The sequence below is a fragment of the Hypanus sabinus genome, chromosome 2 (genome assembly GCF_030144855.1).
Source record: "Hypanus sabinus isolate sHypSab1 chromosome 2, sHypSab1.hap1, whole genome shotgun sequence".
NCBI lineage: Eukaryota > Metazoa > Chordata > Chondrichthyes > Myliobatiformes > Dasyatidae > Hypanus > Hypanus sabinus.
In genome coordinates, this window is record NC_082707.1 from 111,569,807 (window position 1) to 111,583,783 (window position 13,977).

At 42.8% G+C, this 13,977-nt stretch overlaps 2 protein-coding genes across 23 annotated transcripts in view; one reads left to right on the plus strand and one right to left on the minus strand.

Moving 5' to 3' along the window:
- The window catches only part of LOC132382214 (enhancer of rudimentary homolog), a 111,180-nt gene extending 107,143 nt beyond the window's left edge, over positions 1-4,037 (minus strand). For 8 of the 22 annotated variants that reach the window (XR_009508261.1, XM_059952337.1, XM_059952315.1 and 5 more), the window contains exon 1: positions 3,503-3,751. Coding sequence is in view for 17 of the 22 variants with exons in the window: in XM_059952337.1 (XP_059808320.1) it covers positions 3,503-3,637 (135 nt within the window). In the remaining 5 variants the exon portion in view is untranslated. The other 14 variants (XR_009508251.1, XM_059952290.1, XM_059952296.1 and 11 more) reach the window with 9 other exon arrangements.
- Positions 3,974-13,977, plus strand: part of slc39a9 (solute carrier family 39 member 9) — a 58,303-nt gene continuing 48,299 nt past the window's right edge. Inside the window, exon 1 of the mRNA XM_059952113.1 lies at positions 3,974-4,105. Coding sequence (XP_059808096.1) covers positions 4,010-4,105 — 96 coding nt within the window. The 5' untranslated portion in view covers positions 3,974-4,009. The remainder of the gene's footprint in view (positions 4,106-13,977) is intronic.

A 13,977-nucleotide genomic window follows, 5' to 3' on the forward strand; every position in this document is an offset into this window, starting at 1 on the left:
ACAAGACCCTTTCCCACCCACTCACAGGCTTCCAACACCAGTGCAGACTACCTCTGGAGTCCTTGGCTCAGGGGCTTCAAACTTCAATGTTCAGTATCGACCCAAAGTTCACCGATCATGGGAATTTAAATTTCTGTTCCTAGCCTCTGGACTTGCATGGCCCTCAGACCCTAGGGGAAGGTTCATTAGCACTCATGCCTCCTAGCCAAACAGACCTTTGACCTGGGGGGTGGGCACCATCCATTGTCTTTACCTGCTGACCTGACCCCCACATCACTGGCCTCCAACTCCCCCTCATCCCTGTCCCCAAAGTCTAAACTGTCACCTAACTCCTCACACTGTCCCCAAAACTATTTCTATGAGCCTAACAAACAACTAATTCGAGTCACGACCTTGACATACATCATAGCTCTGTGTCATCTTGAACCAGAACTGCCTTAGCTCTTGATCCTGTCGTATCCTTCTTCATAACTATTTTAAACCAGTAGAATGATGGAAGTGAATTATGAATAAGAATACTACTTCTAAAAAGCACTGCAGCAACTCACCATGCCTTTGCCAAATACTAACTCAAACCTGCATGTTAGAGCAGAGGCCATATCGCTCATTAACAGGGTTACATGTTCCTCTCCAAATCACATACTATCCAGCTTAGTCATAAAGTCCAATATATTACTTACTTCACTGTATGCTATTCTTGCGTATTTTACAATGCCCCAAATCCCTCTGCATACTAACATTTATTATTCTTTAAGCTTCCAATTTAAATTTTTAAAAATTATATAATGAAGTAGAATAGTCATATTTCTATGTGTGACACTTCATCTGAAAGAATAGCGTGATAACAGAAGGGAAATTAGTAAAGAGCAGAAATATACTTTCAGGTAAAACTAAACAAAAGCCAAAATTATTAGATAACTTTAGAAAGAGAAAGAGGGAACAAACAAGGGTGGACATGGATGAGGTTATTAATGAACTCTGAGCAACAGTCCTCAAAAAATAAGTGGGGGAAGAGCCAGACACTGTCACCAAAGATTTATTAAAGAAGATGTGCATGCTGAAGTTGAATGCTTTCAGAAGGTGATGTGGAGAGTTGATACTGCAGTGCATTTGCTGTAGTCTACCAGGATTTTAGCAAGATTCTTGACAAAATCTCAAATGGCAATGTGGACAAAAAAAAATGTAAATGGATCATGGGATTAAAGGAAGAATGGCATATATGATCCAAAAATCATCCTAGTTAGGAAGCAGAGGCAATTGCAAATGGGTATTTTTCTGAATGGAGACTATTAGCTGTGGACCACTTCATTTCCTGCTTTTTGTAAAACAATTTTAATGATTCAGATCAGCATGTATGGGACATTCTGTAATAAAAATATCAGATGTTACAAAAATTGGCTGTGTGGTTGGCAGAAAGGGAAGAGAAGCTTTCAACTTCAGAAAGATATACAGGACCTGATCAAATGGGTAGAAGAGGAAAAAATGAAATTTAACCCTGAGCTGCAGGACAATACAGTTAGGAGATATGCAACAAGTTAAGGGAATACAAAATAAATGGCAGAGTGTTGAATGTTGTGGAGGTACAAAGGAATCTTGGAGAGTGCATACATGTAGCAGATAGGTCAATAAAGTAATTAAAAAGTCAGGAGATACTTTCCTTTATTACTCAGGGCACTGAATACAAGACTGAAAAATTATACTAGAACCAATGTGCATATTAAGTCACAATTTGAATACTGTGTACTGCTCTGGTCATCATATTAAAGATGTGACTGCACTTAAGAGATGATTTACAATCGCACTGCTGGAACATTGCAGATACACAGAATGACTAAATAGGATGGTGCTTTTTCTTCAGGACAAAGAGAATAAAGAGAATCTCACTTTGTGTAGAGATGACGGGCTTAGTAGAAATAAATGGGAATGGCCTATCACTCATAACAGAAGGATCAAAAAGTTAAAGTAATTGGCAGAAGAATTAAAGGTAAAATATGTTCAAGTGGTTTCTTTCAGATAGTGGTGTAAGTCTGGAACTCTCTGCCTGGCAGTTAGAGGAAGAGACCATCATAACGTTTAAATTGAATTTGGATGCGTCTTTGAACAGCCCAGTAACACAGTTGTTGCTCTGCTGACCCAAGTTCAATCTTGACAACCAGCAATGTCCATGTTGTGTTTACCCATGACGGTATCCTCTTACAACTTGAAGCTGTGCAAGTTGCTGTGTTAATTGCCTAGTGTGTGGGTGAGAGATAGAACCTGCAGGAAGGGAATGTTGGAAGAATTAAGCAGTTTCAGTGTATTGGGGCTCAATGCTCCACAAAAGGTCAAAAAGTCTAATTTCTGCAAAGCTAGGGCCCAGAATTGGAAGGTAGAATTAGGCTGACATAATGGGCCAAATGCCCTCCCCCTCCTGGGATGTAAATTTATGATTTTAAGACCACATCTCTTTGTAGCAATTATTAATTTCCTACATATCTCTATTTTGCCAACTAACCTGGATATATTAGTTACACAAGGCCCTGATTTAGATTGTAAATAGCTGAGGACCAATTACTATCTTTGTGGGTTTCCACAATTTGCTATTTCATGACAACCTTTATGACCAGACACTGTGGACATAAAATCCCATCTCTGCAAACCATACTGCTTGAATTACCTCAAAAAACACAAGTTGACTTTCATTAGATTCAACCCCCACAAATTGACACATCACAATATTTTAAAAAAAGACAAATGTGCATTCCACACTGCATAATCCCAGGGTAATGAATGAAAAACATCAGGCATATGGAGAGCTCTGACCTTGATGCTAGAAAGTTCTTAAAAGGACTTGGCATACGATGAGATGAACTTCTGATATCACAAACTACCTCGTCATGGGCCTTATTTTCTACCTACGCTACACACTTGCCATGACTGTAACACTGCAATTGCTTTTCCACTTTAACTACTTTAATGCACTGATGTTTTGAAATTATCTCTACGGATGGCATAGAAATACAAGTTTTTCACTGTAGATTGGCACACATGATAATAACAAACCGATTAAAATTTTTTTTCCCATGAAAATCAAGTTTTCATGCAGGTTTTCATTGTACCTGTACCTCACCGTCCTCGTAATATGGTAATAAACTCAACTTAACACCAACAAAAAATTTAACTAATCAAGAAGTCTGCGTGAATAAATCAGCACGAGCATGCAAAAACACAACCTTTCGCTAGTTTCCCTAATTACTTATGACGTTTGCAAAAGAGTAAACTTAAACTCTCTTTAACGACTACAAACCCTACCATTTCAGTAAAAACACAGGTTTAACGTAAAAAGTATAAATACCCCACTGCTCATCGTTCCTTCTGTTAACTTTATTACAAGTTTTGTAAAGCCAGACGTCACTCACTCTCTCCCTCCCTCTCTCATCGACAGTATCTGCGCTGGAAGTGGGCAGGCAGCCTCAGCGCAATTTAATACCCGCCTCCAGCCCCCTTCACCCTCCCCTCTCACCATGTCGAAGCCTCGAGCACCTGAGACCGGACCGACTAGACGCTGCCACTCTCCCCTACCATCTCTGTGCGGGCAAAACAAACAGCAATCTCTAATTGCCTCCGAAAAGCGCCGACTCCTATCCTCCTCCTGCATTAACCCCAAACCAACTCCTCCCGCAGTCGCTTCTTCTCGCTACCAATCCCCGCGGCCATAGTTGTGAGGGGCAATTAATTTTTTTTAAAAAAACCAAGATAATCCAACTAATAAACGGCGGGTGTAAGTTTACCATTTGCTGTAAGTGTGAGGGATGGCACCCAGGATCACACAACGTTAAGCGGGGCGACACCGACAGCGTGCCCTTTGCCCCGGATGTGACAGGTTAACCGGAAGCTGGCGGACATGGCGTTTCCCCGGTCGGTTACCTGAGGCCGTGCGGCCAGTGGGTGAGCGGGCCCCGGCGAGGAAGGGGGGAGCCGGCTTAGTTGTGAGCGTCTCAGCCCCGCTCTCGGGCGTCGGCTTCGGAAGATGGACGACCTCAGCACCATCGGCCTGCTCTCTCTGGCTATGCTGGTCGGCTGTTACGTGGCAGGCACCGTCCCGTTGGCCTTCAACTTTTCCGAGGTAAGCAGACTATCCGGGCACGCTCTGTTCTTTTCCTCCACGCCCTCAACCTGCCGCCCGCCGGGGCATCTCCCACAAGCAGACGTTCCTCATTCTCCAATCCATTTTCCAAAAGAAAGTGGCCTGCCTGGTTACCCTTTGCTCTGTCTGGCTTCAGTTTTTCAACACAGTCAGCGGTAAACTAGCCTATCAGTCAGAGTACTGTGCCAGCGTTTGCATCAGGTACAGTTGGGGCACGTAATGCTGACTAACCCGTGTCCGAAAGGCGCTCGCAAGTTGGCATGCATTTTAAAGACTTGTTGCAACAAGGTTTCTGGATTTTTCAAACCTTTAGTGACATATGCTTGTGATATGACAATAAACTCGACTGAATCGCAGTCTTTTTACGGAGGGTGAAGTTTGTAAGGTGTTAAAGTAATTGCTTTTCTCACGGAGCGGGTCAACGTGTCCACTAATATTCGACAGTGTTGCAAGTTGAATGTTGTGCAATGATAATTTTAAAAATGGGTTTAAGCGATTGTTTTGAATACGAAATTTAGAAGTTAATTAAATTGGTTTAATTTTATGTAAAATGTTACAGATTATTTATTCATATTTTACAACAAGTTCTTGTTTTACATTGTTTAGATGCTCATGATTTATCCTGGAGCAGGATTGTCAATAGTTACCCATTCAGATATGCTTCAGAATTAAGTTTTAAAGGCTAATTTATTATCAAAGTATGCGCCCATAGGCAACTCTGAGATTCTTCTTCTCCAGATAGCAATGAAACAAAGAAAGAACATGGAAGTTGTTCAGAGACAAGTATCAAACCCACTTACCACATGCACAAAAAAGAATGATGTCCCGATCATCAACCCCCACATCACCCTGACAGTGCACATCAAAATGGAAAACACAGAATACAAAAACCATAAGCCTTGAGAAAGTTCACAGCCCATAAACACAATAGTCCAATCAGTAATACAGAACCACGAAACATCTTACTTCATCGGCAAAGAGAGACATGTCTTGGTTGCAGAGGCTTGCCTGCTGCCACAGAAGCCACGCAGCAATGGGCTGAGTGATGGTATCACCCAGGTATGATGCCTGTGTCAGATAGTCTCTACTCGTATTCTGTGTACAGCAGTTAACCTATCCGGATGGTCCCAATATAAGACCATATGACATAGGAGCAGAATTAGGCCATTTAGCCCATCAAGGCAGCTCCATCATTCAATCATAGATGATCCTTTTTTTCCCGGTTCTCAGTCCCACTCCCCGGCCTTCTTGCTGTAACCTTAGATGCTGTGTCTAGTCAAGAACCTATCAAGCTCTGCCTTAAATACACCCAATGGCCTGGCCTGCACAGCTGCTTGTAATGAATTCCACAAATCCCTCTGGCTAAAGAACTTCCTACATATCTGTTTTAAATGAATGCCCCTCTATCCTGAGGCTGTGTCCTCCTGTCGTAGACTCCCCCACCATGGGGAACATCCTTTCTATGTCTACTCTGTCTGGGCCTTTCAATATTCAAAAGGTTTCAATAAGACCCTCTCTCGTCCTTCTGAATTCCAGTGAGTACAGACCCAGAGCCATCAAACGTTCCTCGTATGATAACCCTTCATTCCCGGAATCATCTCTGTGAACCTCCTCTGAACCATCTCCAATGCTAGCACATCTTTTCTTAGATGAGGAACCCAAAACTGTTCACAATACCTTAAGATGAGGCCTCACCAGTGCCTTATAAAGCCTCAGCATCACATCCTTGCTCTTGTATTCTAGACCTCTTGAAGTGAATGCTAACATTGCATTTACCTTTCTCATCACTGATCCTACCTGCAAGTTAACCTTTAATGTGTTCTTCACGAGGACTCCAAGTCCCTTTGCATTTCAGATTTTTGGATTTTTGCCCAGTTTAGAAAATAGTTCAAGCATTTATTTCTTCTACCAAAGTGCATGATCATGAATATTCTAACATTGTACTTCATTTGCCACACTCTTGCTGATTCTCCTAATCTGTCTAAGTCCTTCTGCAGTCTACCTGCCCCTCCACCAATTTTCGTTATCATCTGCAAACTTGGCAACAAAGCCATCTAAATCATTGATATACAGCATAAAAAGTAGACTCCACATTGACCCATGCGGAACACCACTAGTCACGGACAGCCAACCAGAAAAGAATTCTTTTATTCCCACTCACTGCCTCCTACCAGTCAGCCAATGCTCTAACCATGCCAGTAAATTTCCGTAATGCCATGAGCTCTTAACTTGGTGAGCAGCCTCGTGTGGCACCTTGTCAAAGACCTTCTGAAAGTCTAAATATACAACATCCAGTACATCCCCTTTTATTTAATCTCCTCAAAGAATTCCCTTAAGGAAACCATTCTGACTTTGTCCTATCTTGTCCTATGTCACCAATTACTCCATAACCTCATCCTTAACAATTGACTCCAGCACCTTCCCAACCACTAAGGTCAGGCTAATTGGTCTATAATTTCCTTTCTGCTGCCTCCCTCCTTTCTTAAAGAATGGAGTGAAATTTGCAATTTTCTAGACCTCTGGCACCATGCCAGAGTCCAATGATCTGTGAAAGATCATTACTAATGCCACCACAAGCTCTACTGCTCGCTCTTTCAGAACCCTGGGGTGCAGATATTCTGGCCCAGGTGACTTGTATATCCTTGGGTCTTTCAGCTTTGCAAGCACCTTCTCCTTTGTAATAGTAACTGCACTCACTTTTCTTCCCTCACACTCTTTAACATCTGGCATACTGCTGGTGTCTTCCACAGTGAAGACACTGCAAAATACTCATTTAGTTCTTCTGCCATCTCCTTGATCCCTGTTATTATTTCTCCAACCTCATTTTCTAGCAGTCCTATATCTACTGTACCTCGTTTTTTATTTTTTACTTGGAAAAAGCTTTTACTATCCACTTCGATATCGTTTACTAGCTTGCTTTCGTATTTCATATTTTCCCTCCTAATGATTCTTCTAGTTGCTTTCTGTAGGTTTTTAAAAAAACTTTCCAATCCTCTATCCTCCCACTAATTTTTGCTTTGTTGTATGCCCTCTCTTGCTTTTGCATTAGCTATGACTTCCCTTGTCAGCCACAGTTGTACTATTTTGCTATTTGAGAATTTTTTTGGGAATATATCTGTCCTGTACCTTCCTCATTTTTACTAGAAACTGACACCATTACTGCTCTGCTGTCATCCCTGTCAGCATCTACTGCCAATTCCTCTCTCATACTACTGTAATTTCCTTTACTCCACTAAAATACTGCTGCATCAGAGCTTACCCTGTCCCTATGGAAGTTCAGCTCCATCATATTGTAATAGCTGTCTCCTAAGGGTACTTTACCTTAAGCTCCCTAATCACCTCTAGTTCATTACATAACACCCAATCCAGTATAGCTGATCCCCTGGTAGGCTAAATGACAAACTGCTCTAAAAAGCCATCTCATTAGCATTCAACAAACTCACTCTCTTGAGATCCATTTCCAACCTGATCTTCCCAATCGACCTACATGTTGAAATCTCCCATGGCTATCATAATGCTGTCCTTCTGATGCACCTTTTCTATTTCCCGTTGTAATCTGGTCCATGTCCCAGCCTGTATATAACTTCCTTCAGAGTCCTTTTACCCTTGCAATTTCATAACTTCAACCCACAGAATAGCTAGAGGAAGTTCCCTGAAATGTTAAAAATGTTAAAAAGACAAACTATTTAGGATTTGTAGCAGAGTTGCGATTTATCTTTTAAATGCTTTCAACTAGGCAAATACAAGTTCTTCAGATGATACCAGAGTGCGGACACTGGATTAAAGCTCTGCATGTGATGAAGCACAATCTAGTACTTGGAATGTAACTACAGGTGGAGTGTTGAGGACACCTACCTGCAAGTTGCCTGGAATCATTTCTTTACTCAAGGCTACATGAGTAACTAGTGTCATTATTTGTTCAATATCTGTTTGACCTTGGGCTTGTGCTTACTGTGCTTGCACTAAAATAGTGGTCACCAATCTTTTTAAGCCCAAGATCCCCCTACCTCGGCCTTAGTGAAAGGCAAGATCGACCCAAATTGACTAGTCACACGCATGCGCACCGGGGCAGAAAAGACTAGAAGTAAAACCCTGCAACCCGGAAGTAGAAGTAACATATGAACACCAGGGGTCACCACCCTTTTATGCACTGTGGACCAATATTGACAATATTCTTGCGGACCGGCTGACGGGGGGTGGGGAGGGTGTTAAATGCGACCTGAATACAGCGATACTCGAAGCAGGTTCCTTATGTCCAGTCTATTCCACAATTTAGTTTTCACGACTCTCGGCACTTAGTTTCTGTCCCGCTTGCTCACGGTTTTTCTGCTGAGAAAACTCACTAGGTTTGTCTTTAAGTGCATGGCGCTTGGACTAAGGTGCCGAAGCAGTTTTGAGGGCTTCATTGCCTCATTAGACAGCCTCTGGGCCCGAACTCCAGCCTCCTGCCCGCCAGCCGCCTTAGCCAGGTGCAGCTGGTTGTGGGTGGGGTGAGAGGACAAGGTCAGAGCTGGAGGTCCCTGTACCGGGGCCACGGCGGTCGCAGTCCGGAGAGACCGACTGAGCGAGGAGTGCGACAGGGCGCCCGCTGACTCCCTCCCCGTAGGATCTATCGGCCAACAGAAGTTTGCTTCAGTCGATCGCAGTGAGATAGCTGCTCTGCTATTTACGAAACCCTGAGCCCAAATTAGGTCGACTGTGAATATTTTAGCACCGGGTCCATGAACATTCGGTGTGCTAAACAGGTCTAGAGGCAGCACCCATCTGTCCGCGCTTCTGGCCAATAGCAACGGCACTTCCCGCTGGCCGTGCAAGGGTATCACTGCACTTAGGAGACTCACGTGTATTCAAGTTCAACAGTGGGCATGACAGAATGAGGAAAGGTGCAGCTGACTCATGTCATTTCCTCGCGACCGCTGAAGTACACTGTGTAGTCAAGTGTGTGGTGGGGGGAGCTACACGCATGCGCACTGGGCAGAAAGAATGGAACTAAAACCCCGCAACCCGGAATCAATCTCTCAACAGTATTTGTGTATTTATTTTTCATTGTTTTTTGGGATCTACTGGGAAAGTCTCAAAGATCAACCAGTCGATCGCAATCGATGTGTTGATGACCACTACACTAAAAGATAAACCAGTCAAATGTGATGTTTGGAACAAAATTCCATTTCTTTGTTGACACCCTGTCTTTCTCAACTCTGTTGCTCACCCCCTTCCACCATTGCCTCCCTTTTAGTTTTCATCCTCCAGCCTCATCACTTCTCCCTCTTTTGGTGCTCCCTTGTCCCCACAGTCCCACTCTTCCTTCCCACCCCCACTCCATGTGCAGTTTGCCATCTCTGTAGTTTAAAGATGTTGTGCACTTTGTATCCAGGTCTTCTTGCTTCTCTTTCCATGACCTTTCCTCTTAAAAAAAAATCATATTTTCATATTTTCTTCCACCTCTTTAACATGCTGTTTTATTTTTGCTTTCAACATCCAAACCATAACCAGTCTTGCTGTCTCTCCCCTTTTTATTTTGGCTTTCATTTGTATTTAATGTATTACTCTATATCCTGTTTTCCAGAGCAATCGAGTGCATTTCAAATGTGTGCTGGTTGCATCAATTTTATTGGGTGTCTGTGCACCACTGAGATGGAAAATTTGGGATTATTACCATTGTCTTAGATCTGTCAAAGCCTAATTAGATGTGTCTGGAGTTTCTATTGCACTGGAAAAATGTGAAACCTCTGTTGTATTTGTGTGAGTACCGTATTCTCCCATCATACAATGCTGTTTTTACAAAGGACCCTGAATATTTATAATACAACAATGTCTTATTTTGCATCAAAATACTACATTCTGTACCCTATATAGATGAATTTTTTAAAACTGTGATCGATCATTGGAAATCTGAAGTTTAAAGAAAATTGTTATTTCTAATAAGTCACAGACCTGAAACACAGGTTTCTCTTTCTATACTCGCTGCTTGACTTGATGAGTGTTTTTAGAATTTTCTACTTATTTCAGATTTCTAGCATTTGCAGTTTTAAAAAAATCACAATTTAAGGTAATTTCTCAAAAAAAATTGGAAGGAATTTTTGGTTATTTATAAAGCGAGAGCCTGGAACATTCTGCCTGAGAGGATCTCGGTTAAGTGTTACAATGTGAGATGCCGATGTGTTCTGGTAAGATGGCAGTGCACTTGGACGCAGTGGCCTCTCTGGGTCCAACTAAAGGTGTAATTGTGCAACCTTTACGTCTTTATTACAATTGCAAGACACTGCTGGTTATCACGAATATCAAGTACTGCAGGTCTGCCCGACTAGTGAGTTGCTGGATTGTGTTCCAGCCTGCCTCAGACGCCCAAGGAAGAAAGTACCATCAGGTGGTGTGATCCAACAGACGGTGCAAGTGACTGTCTTGGATGTTTTTCTTATGATTACAAGCCCTGTTGAGTACTGGTAATGTAGAATACTGTGTGTTTGGTTCACTGGTTTATTGGTGAGACTGACATAAGAGGATCTGCCTCAGTTGTTGCGCAGACCAGGGCCTTGTACCTGTTGCACTGCCCGGATCAGGAGACGCCAGACGTGTGGGACAGAGTTAGGGTCAATGCAAGCCCCTCCCATCAGTACTGCCCTCCAGAGTTCACTCAGTGGAAGACGAGCTGGATTGTCTGCAGCGGGGCGATCGGTCTGCTATGTCTACAACATCATTCTACAGGATACAACACTTGGGAACCTGGGTTGCATTTTTTTTGTGTGATTGTATATTTACTGTTACGTAATATATGCTCAATGTGCCTTGTACTGTATAGGACAAGGGTCGGCAACCCGCGGCTCCGGAGCCGCATGCGACTCTTTGATCTCTGTGCTGCGGCTCCCTGTAGTTTGTTAGTTTTTGAAATGTAATTCGAAATTTGAAGATTATGGTGATCTTGTACAATCTAAAAACGTTGTGGAGACCCCATTTCCTGGCACATCCGAACCGGCTCACAATTAGCCACCGTTCCGGCTAAGAGAGATAGCCTACGGGAGTTTGTGAGTACGTGTCTTTTGGAGCATCCGCGCCCACGGGGACAGGTTGAGGGAGGCTTTAAATCAAGGCTGTTTAGTTCGAATAAAGTTACCTTTGACTGCAGTGTCTTTATTTTAGCGCTGCGTGTAGCGCTACACCGCTACAACGTGTTTTTTTATCGCTATTAATATACATCACCACTGCCAATGCCTGACACCCACCAGTGTGCGCTTTCTTTTAATTCTTCGATCCAAGGTAGGCTAACTATGGAGTAACCTTCAACCCAACGTCTTTTTTTCGGAGTTCAAAATGTTTTTGTTGCATGCAGAAATGTAATTTCGTTTTCTCTGCAGGAGTTCATCAATTTCATAAATGCAACACATTATAGTTTGTTTATACATAGCATAAAGGCAAAAAAAAAACGTTGTATGCAGTGTTATTTCATTTTAAATGTCAAACGGGTTTTGTGGCTCCCAGTGTTTTCTTTTCTGTGGGAAATGGGTCCATATTGGCTCTTTCAGTGGTAAACGTTGCCGACCCCTGGTATAGGACTATTGGTATTGTGTTTTGTACTTTGGCTCTGGGGAACACTCTTTGCTGTATTCATGTACGGTTGAATGACAATTAAACTTGAATTTAATATAGGCATTGTCTGAGATGTCTAGATGATTATGCTGTAAATCTATAGATTACCTGCAACCCTGCTGACTTGTAACAAGAAATGTGTTCACACTCATGCTTGCTGATGGAAATAGAAGGTGTTGTCACCTTGTCACAATGCAGCAGTCTTCATGGACTGTCAGCTTCGAATTTTGGCTTAAACCTGGCCATATTTGGGGATGAAAGTACTATAGGAACTGCTTCTGAATTGCAAAAAAAAGTTAATTAGGGTTCCTTATTTAATCTGAAGTTAAAATGCTGGCTTTTCTCTGCTGAGACACTCAAATCTACCAAGTTATTTGTCCCACGTACCACGGTTGAATAGCTGTGCATTGTCAGGCACTTGCGACAACCTTGTACACAGTGGCCAAATGTATATTATTCCTGAATTTGAATGCTGTTGTGCAATGAATCTATCAAGCGAATGATCAGATTTTTCAATAAATTAGCTTTAAAGTATATAAAATGATAACGGCTACAATTACAGCCATTTGATATTACAAGTTTTGTTACTTGAATTTAAGTTGTAATTTCAATGTGCTCTCAGCTGCACTGTACTCAAAATCACCATATAAAGTAGATTCTATTTCTGAAAAGTTCAATGTTCAGAATAAATTTATTATAAAAGTACGTGGGTATACACAACACTGAGATTTGTTTTCTTGTGGGTGTACACAATAAATCCAAGAAACGTAGAATCAATGAAAGACTGACTGCACCCAGTCTTAGGAAGGTTAAACAACACACACAAAATGCTGAGGAATTCAGCAAGTCAGGCAGTATCCATGAAGATAAACAAACAGGACTGGAAACCAAAGTGCCAGAATAAAAAAGGTGGGGTTAAGGGAAGAAGGATAGCTAGAAGAGGCCAGGTGGGTGGGAAAAGTAAAAGGCTGAAAAAGGAATTGGAGAGGAGAGTGGACCAAAGGAGAAAGGGAAGGAGGAGAGACCAGGAGGAGGTGATGGGTGGGTGAGAAGAGGTAAGGGACCACAGTGGAGAATAGAAGAAGAGATGTTTGGATGTGACTCAGATGGAATACAGAGTTGCTTCTCTCCCCTGAGGGTGGTCTTGTCATGGCAAAAGAGGAGGCTGTGATCAGATATGTTGGAATGGGAATTGGAATTCAAATATTTGGCCACTGGGAAGTCCCACTTCTGGCAGATGGACTGGAGGTGCCCAACGAAGCAGTCCCCAAACTCGATGGTCTCACCAGTATAGAGAAGGCTACATCAGGAGCATCGCACACAATAGACAACCCAGCAGATTTGCAGGTGAAGTGTTGCCTCACGTGGAAGGTCTGTTTGGGGCTAAAAATGGAGGTGAGGGAGGAGGTGAATGGACAGTTATAGCACTTTGACAGCTTGCAGGGTTAAGTCCTTGGTGGGACGAAAGGGCAAGGGAATGGTGGAGGGAGCAAACTGTGTGGAAAGCAGAGTGGGAGGAGGCAAAGATGTGTTTGATGGTAGGATCCTGTTGGAAATGGGAGAAATTGTGGAGAATGATGTGTTGTTTGTGGAGGCACATTGGGTGTTAGGTAATGACAAGGGGAACTATATCATCATTAAGGTGGCGGGAAGATGGGGTGAGTGCAGATGTCCGGGAAATGGAGGAGATGTGAGTGAGGGCGGTGTCAGTGGTGGAGGAAGGCAAACACTATTCTTTGAAGAAGGATAACATCTCTGATGTCCTGGAAAGGAAAGCCTCATCCTGGGAACAAATGTAATAGGTGCAGAAGTAGACCATTCGGCCCTTTGAGCCTGCACCGCCATTTTGAGATCATGGCTGATCATCTACTATCAATACCCGGCTCCTGCCTTGTCCCCATATCCCTTGATTCCCCTATCCATAAGATACCTATCTAGCTCCTTCTTGAAAGCATCCAGAGAATTGGCCTCCACTGCCTTCCGAGGCAGTGCATTCCAGACCCCCACAACTCTCTGGGAGAAGTTTTTCCTTAACTCTGTCCTAAATGACCTACCCCTTATTCTCAAACCATGCCCTCTGGTACCGGACTCTCCCAGCATCTGGAACATATTTCCTGCCTCTATCTTGTCCATTCCCTTAATAATCTTACATGTTTCAATCAGATCCCCTCTCAATCTCCTTAATTCCAGCGTGTACAAGCACAGTCTCTCTAAACTCTCTGCGTAAGACAGTCCAGACATCCCAGGAATTAACCTTGTGAATCTAC